The following is a 7382-nucleotide window of genomic DNA, read 5'->3' as shown; positions in this document are numbered from 1 at the left end:
AGGTGCACCCGGAGGAGTAACACAAGGCAAATTCCTCCTGTCAATGAATCCCCCTGCCTCGCTGCCCTCGTTTCCTGTCCCCCACGGTTTGCTTGGCCTGCCTCTGCGCCTGGAGTCCTTCCTCCTGCGGGTCTCCCCTCCTTCCGTCTGTTGGTCAGGTGCCCCCTTGCCACCCACTTGTCCTCCTTCTCCCTCACTCAGAGCCTTCACCCCCTCGGTGGGGTTCATCCTCATTGTCTGCCTCTCCCCCACAAGAAGGGCGGGCATCTTTGGCTGGTTGACAGAGGTTCCCGAGTGCTAAGCCGCTGCCCGGAGACTGCAGGCACTCATTAAAGACTTGCTGGGCAGCTGAATAAATGAATGCTTCCAGATAGAGTTCTTGAGTTACAAAGTCCACTTTCACACACACACACACACACACACGCAACCAATTGATGAGAGCCAGCTCACAGGAATACACTCGTTGACAAAGAAATCAACTCCCTTAAATAAAACCACAAAGACACCTACCTGCACACGTGCCGCTGTACATCTGCAGAGCTACCCACGCTGAGCCCGTCTGACTGATCAATCAGCGAACAGGTGCCTGGTAGCCAGCACTGCAAACGAATCTGCCTACCAAGAGCGAGTTACCCATGCGGGGAGGCCAGGTGGAACCAGAGGGCAAAGGACAAGGAGGGTAGGGGCCAGGGGCTATGCTGATTTTGCCAACCCAAGCTGCCAGAGGGGTTAGGGAAGACAGACACTGCTGGGATTGAGCTGTCGGCCTTCAGCGGCCAATGGTGGACAGCTTGTCATTTGGTTGGTCCTGCACTGTGATAAGAGCTCCTGCCTACATTACATGAGCTCCTCGGGGGGTCAGCCTACGTGGGGACCCTGGGGGCCTCCTTACCCCAAGCTTGTCCTCCACGGCTGATGAGCTGGGTGGGAGAAGCAGGAAGTGAGTGGTGTCCAGGTGATTTTTCCATCCCACTGCTGACCAATGCCCACTGCTCCCAAGCCATCCCCACTGTCCCCTCCCTCCAACCAGTCATGGGCCTTCTGGGCCTGACTTCCCCATCCTATGAGCAGGCCAGTGGGAGCCAAGGGAAGAAGGACCCAGCACTGGGTCCTGAGTGACCATCTCACTCGAGAATGCCTCGGCAGAGACCGAAGGGGCCAGAACATGCGGGGCACTTCCAGAAGCAGGTGCTGCAGAAAGTGCAAGAAGGTGACCAGGTGTGGCTGTAACAGGTGCTGGCCACTCACACAGCGCCAGGCTATCAGGAGAGGAAGGGCAGCGACGCTTCTCATGCTAATACACATACTCTCCCATGTACATACTCATGTCACACTCATGCTTCCACACACAAGCTCACGCTTGCTCACTCACACCCTCTCACATTCATACTCTCACCTTGCACACACATTCTCATACACATGCACACACGCCACACATTCATGCTCACTCATATACATACATCACACATGTGCTGACACTTGCAAGCTCACACATACCTTCATACGTGCTCACCTTCACACTTGCACACTCGCACTCACTCACATTTGCACACACTCATTCTCACACATGCACACCACACATTCATACTCTATCCCGTTTCCACACTCAGGTCATACACATGCTTACACTCACAAGCTCACACACATTCACACATGCTCACCTTCACACACTTGCACATTTGTACTTTCACTCACATTTGCGTGCCCATCCCTCTCTCCCATGTGCACACATCCACACTCACACTCACACTGGGAGTTGGTCGGTAGCAGGGGGAGGAGGCGGCACAAAAGCAGCCCTCGCCCGCACTGGCTCTGACCTCATCAGGAGCTTGCTGAGGCTGACGGACACGTCCTATCTCCCTCCCTGAGAGGAGAGGGCTCTCCTGCACCAGTCTCCCTCCTCCCTCCTTTCCCTCATGCCCTCCCTGCACGCCTTATGCCCAGAGCGCCCCGCCGCCTGCTGATGCTCAGCCTTTGCTCCGTGCATCCTGTCTGCGTCCTAGGCACGTTAGTGCTTGTTGCTCTCCATTGGCTTCCATGCGTGGCACCTGCCTGGTCCTAGGCTACATGTACAACCACTACTTCAGCAGCACGACAGTCCGTCTGTCTCATTTGGCCCCCTCCAGACCTGGTGTCTTTTTCTGGCTTCCCTAAGTCAGGGAGCCACAGTCTGTCTGCTCTTCAAAGACACATTCTGATGGTATTTCTCCGGAGAGTCTGCCCCCACAGTCAGCCCTCTGTGAGCACCGCCGTCCGAAGGTCTCCGTTCTTTTTTCTTCCTTTTTCACTGTCCAGCTTTCGCCTGCCTAGGCGGGACGGAAAGCACCAGGGTCCAAGGAGACCAGAGTAGCGCCCTGGTGAACCCTTTTAAAGGTGATTCCTTTAAAGGTGGGGCTGGTTCCAGTTTGACAGGTGTCTAAAGACCACAGCCTTGGGGATTCCACTAGTCTCTATCAGACCGGCACGTCTGGTCTACTTTATGATTTTTCAGAATTATGTTGTATACATTGTTTTCTCCCACTCTGTCCGGGATCTTTCACTGTGGTCCCGATCCAGAGCAGGCTGTTGTGGGAGCCAGGCACCATCACTCTCTTCTGGTCTCCCAAGAGGGGAGGCTCTAGTTCACGTGGCCCACCAGCCCTCGGGGCTCACTTCCTTCAGTCTGCGCCCTGCTCTGCTCTGGGTGGTGAGAAACCAGTAGCTGGACCTCAGACAGACAGCTACTCACAAGGCCCCAGTCACGACTAAGGCCCCAGTCACGACTCATCCAAGTCGAATGTAGAGCTCTGTCTTCGAGGACTCCGTTGGGCCAAAGGCTGTGTCTTTACAGAGAAGCACACCACCACCTCTCCCTGCTGCAGAGCAGCTGCTGGGTTTGACTGGCCCACTGCTCCGTGAGCAGCCTGGGCTCTTAGCCGCTGCCCTGCCGGGCCCATGTGGTGATCGCAGGGGTGTGCTTTCTCAGCTCTCTGCTTCAGAATCAGGAAATAAAGAGAATGGGCTTAAACAGCAGAGAGAGAGAGAGAGAAGTGGTCAGTGGCGAGGACTGCCTCGTGCAGAGCCACACTGACCCTGGGCCAGCTCAGGGGTGGGGGCTGGGAGAGTGCAGCAGTGGCCTCCTGTTCTAGCCAGCCTAGCCCCGGCCAAGAGCCTGGGTGCCTGGACAGCCTAATGCTCTCTGCTTCTCCCTCACCCCAGATTAGTGTCATAGCCCCAGAGGTTGCTTTGAGCTCCTATATCTAGAGCCCTAATCGGAACAAAGCGAGGTCAGTGTTAAAGAGGGCAGCCTGGGGCAGCCCACACCCTAGAGCAGGATGGGGTCAAGGTGGCCCCAGCCAGGGCAGAGTCCCCAGCAAGCAAGGTAAACGTGGGCTTACCTGTGCTGACTTACTAGTCCGCAGTGAAACGTCTCACCTGTTTTCCACCACATGCTGCTCACTGCCAAACCAAAATCAAACTCACTACCATCCGATCCTTGCTGACTCACAGTGGCCCGAGAGGGCAGGGTAGAGCTGCCCCTGTGAGTTTCCAAGACGGTAATTTGATGGGTGTCGGTCTTCCTCCTTCGGAGCAGCTAGTGGTTTCAAACTCCTGACCTTGTAGTAAGCAGCCCAACTTATAACTGCTATGCCACCAGGGCTCCTGATTCATAAAGAAGCGCAAATCAGCCCGTGCTTACCTGCTTCCTGGGGACTCCGTCCCGATCAGGAAAGTGCACTTTGGGAAAGGGGACCTGGGGTGGGGAGAGAGGCCATGGCCGGCAGCCAGGTCTAGAAGCAGAATCTTCGGTGTGGTGAAGAAGCGGGCTTTTGGTCATGCAGGTTAGTAAGTGAGCGCAAGGAGCCCGCGATCCTTGCTTCCTGGGTACCCTGGCACTGAGCACCGGGACCAGAGCAGGCTGGGGGTTTCTGTGCCCAGCCAGCCAGCAGGACACGCCTTGCAAAAAGCAGGTGTCCCCTTTCTGCTCTGAGGCCGATGGGTGGGTGCATCCCAGCCCCCAGCCCCCCAGCTGGGCTCCTCTTCTTGCCTCTGAAGCTGGGGTGCTCAGGTTTGGGGGTTCTCCTTACAGAATCCGAATGTCGGGCATCAAGGGTCTGCAAGGGGTGGTGAGGAAGACGGTGAACGATGAGCTGCAGGCCAACATCTGGGACCCGCAGCACATGGACAAGATCGTCCCCTCGCTGCTTTTCAATCTGCAGCACGTGGAGGAGGCAGAGAGGTGAGCAGATGGCCGGGGGAGGCGGGGCATGGACGCATCCGGGCCCTCCCAGGCTGCTCCGTTAAACCCAACTGCAGGGCCAGCGATCTTGGCCTGTGTGAGCCTGTAGCAGGCTCCGTGGGCACCTCGGGTGTGGTCCAGGAGCTAACAGGGATGGTGTGGGGCCCCAGGGGACACAGGCGTGCTGGCTGGACTCAAAGAACCCCGAGTCCAGTTACTTGTGTCTCTCTGGAAGCGGCAGGCCAGTGAGGTTTAGCATGCCTTCCGTGGCTCCTGACTAGGATTTTCCCTCTCCGCCCCTCCCTTGCTGCTGGTGGCTTTGCAGGCCCTGGAAGTGTGGGGTTTGGGCCAGACAACAGCGGCAGCCCCTCAAAGGAGAAGTGCAGACATTGGGTTATAATTTGGGGGACACTCAACATGGGCTTCACGTCCGCCCCCGTCCCTTGCTCTTCCCCTTTGTGAAATGGGATAGAGGTGAGACTGCTGCTGCTGACCCTACGTGGCCCAGCATGAACCACTTTGTGGAGCTTGGGCTGCCGCAGGCTGGCACGGGAAAGTAAATGTGCCCTCTGGTGGCCAGTCCTGGAGTAACAGCTCAGCGCTGTGCTCCCACTGTGGTGTTAGGAGTCCTCCGTGTGTCTAGGTCTGGGATTCGGGACCTTGGGGCTTGATCACCCTAGTCAAGCCATTGTTGTGGCTTCCTTATCTTATCTCCCTCTACTTCCATCCTCTGTTCTTCCTAGATCCTACTTTCCTTTGCTTCCTCCTGCTCTGGTTGACCTCTTTCTCCCTGCCTTCCTGAGCCCCAGGTGCCTTGGGGCCCCTGCTCTGTGCCCGCCAAGGCCCACGGTGCTCAGGAACCCTTCCCACAGAGGCAGGACAGACTTCCCCCTTTCTGTTTGAGGGAAACCAGGCCTGCTGGCTTCCCTCCCAGGCACACACACACCTGACCCCTCCCGCTTTGTCTCCACAGCCGGTCCCCCTCACCCCTCCAAGCCCCCGAGAAGGAAAGGGAGAATCCCGCAGAGCTGGCCGAGCGCTGCCTCCGGGAGCTGCTGGGCCGGGCCGCCTTCGGCAACATCAAAAACGCCATCAAGCCCGTCCTCATGTGAGTGGTCCTCGCTGCCCCGGTCCTCAGCCCTGCGGGATGTCCTCAGCGCCTCAGAGGCAGCAGCAGTGGCACCGCTGTGACGGTGTGGTCTGGGAGCATGGGAGGGCCTGAGTCAGGGACATTGGTCAGCTGGGCTGGCCCAGCTGGAGGGAAGCCACCGGAGTGGCCAGGGAAAGGAGTCGGTAGGCGGGCACCTAAGGTAGAAGGAGGTGGTCAGCACATTCCTTGTGTCCACAGCAGCACAGATCGGGACAATTTCTTGACCTCCCTCCAGCCAGGAGGCTGGAACTGCCCCGGGGGCCCTCAGGACCCCCCTTCTCTCACCTGCACCCACAGTCCCTCCGAGTTGACCCGCAGACATCTCTCTGACATCACTCACCATGTCTCCCCACAGCCATCTGGACAACCATTCTCTCTGGGAACCCAAGGCGTTCGCCATCCGCTGCTTCAAAATCATCATGTACTCCATTCAGGTAGGCGGCACCCCTGGGCCAGGGTTCCTCCTCGCGGCCGAGGTTCCTAATTGTTTAAACTAGTGCTGCTTCCATGTACGCTGTGGACTACTTCCACTTTGTTTCCGGTCAGCCATCGACCAATGTTTCTGTGACAAAATACGATCAAGAAGAAGCTCCAGAAAAATGCCGTGAAAACCCCTGCAGACTTCAAAGCCACAGACTCCCTCAACGTGTAGCGGCAGAGGGTGGGGTGCCCCTCCCGTGCCCCGCCCACTGTCACATGACTTACTTCCTCTCTGTCTGCACCAGCCTTGGTGAAGACGGATCTCAAACCCATCTCCCACGGGCTCCAGGCCACGCCCCCCCTGTGCAGCTGCCCCTCCCACTTGTGGGGCCTGTGTGAGGCAGGGCAGAGCTTCGCACCCGGGTGGGGGTTCCACCGGCTGACTCTACGGGGAAGTAGATCGACAGGCCTTTCTCTCAAGGTGGACTCGAACGTCCAGCCTTCCCGGTAGCAGCCCAGCGTGTGAGCCGCTTGCACAGGGCTGCTTTTTGAGCAGCGTTGGGTTAAACCGCGTGACGCGGACTAGGGAGACCAGAGGTCAGTGGGGAGTGGCCAGGAGGAGGAGGTCTTCAACAGTGGTTCGTTGGCTGGAATCAACTGCCATTGATTCTGTGCGGACTCATCGTGACCCTGTGCGACAGGGGAGACAGCTCCTGGGGGTGTCTGAGACCAACACTTCATGGGAGTAGAAACCCTTTTCTCTGCACTTCTCCCTTGAAGCGGCCGGTGGTTTCAAACCGCGGACCTTATGGGCTGCATTACATGGTAATCACTAGCCACTACCTGTGGAAACGTGGAAACCGGACTTTGCCAGGATGTGGTCGCTGCCTGTGCTGGGCCCAGTGGGCCAGGGTCCCAGGGGAGGGAAGTGGGGTGTCTGGGTACCCCCTGACAGACCAGGGGTCATCGTTTTAGTTGGCCCTCGTGTTTGGGGCCTGGAGATGGGTGGCGGGTGCGGAGGAGGTTTGGGGACACAGCATCTTCCTCCCCACAGCCGCAGCACTCGCACCTGGTCATCCAGCAGCTCCTGAGCCACCTGGATGCCAACAGCCGCAGTGCGGCCACCGTGCGGGCAGGCATCGTGGAGGTCCTGTCCGAAGCGGCCATCATCGCCGCCACCGGCTCGGTTGGTAAGTGGGGGCCTTTCCTCCCGGAAGGCATGGGGGCTGCGAGCCGCCTGGGGAGACTCACGCACCAGCGGGGGGTGGCGCGTTGGGCAGGGGGGGGGGGAGACCCAGGGGCGTGGCTTGGCCGGAAGGGGCAAGGGGTGCAGCCCCTGTGTCGTTTGCCACCCCCACACCAGGGCCCACAGTGCTGGAGATGTTCAACACCCTGCTGAGGCAGCTGAGGCTCAGCATCGACTACGCGCTGACCGGGAGCTACGACGGGGCCGCCAGCCTGGGCACCAGGCTGATCAAGGAGCATGAGGAGTGCATGTTCCAGGAGGCCGTGATCAAGACCATCGGTGGGCAGGACCCCCGGGGCTCCCCCGGGCCTGCCTGCCTGAGTGCCTGTGTGCTGATGACGGGAGCC

At 58.7% G+C, this 7382-nt stretch overlaps 1 protein-coding gene across 1 annotated transcript in view; it reads left to right on the top strand.

Moving 5' to 3' along the window:
* Positions 1-7382, top strand: part of EFR3B (EFR3 homolog B) — a 64650-nt gene that overhangs the window by 36563 nt on the left and 20705 nt on the right. Inside the window, exons 5-9 of the mRNA XM_004696411.3 lie at positions 4070-4219; positions 5193-5327; positions 5725-5803; positions 6844-6979; positions 7153-7314. Coding sequence (XP_004696468.1) covers positions 4070-4219; positions 5193-5327; positions 5725-5803; positions 6844-6979; positions 7153-7314 — 662 coding nt within the window. The remainder of the gene's footprint in view (positions 1-4069; positions 4220-5192; positions 5328-5724; positions 5804-6843; positions 6980-7152; positions 7315-7382) is intronic.

The sequence above is a fragment of the Echinops telfairi genome, unplaced genomic scaffold (assembly GCF_000313985.2).
Source record: "Echinops telfairi isolate 266 unplaced genomic scaffold, ASM31398v2 ScPeMD7_9;HRSCAF=40, whole genome shotgun sequence".
Classification (NCBI taxonomy): Eukaryota; Metazoa; Chordata; class Mammalia; order Afrosoricida; family Tenrecidae; genus Echinops; species Echinops telfairi.
This window is presented reverse-complemented; position numbering and strand designations above follow the sequence as displayed.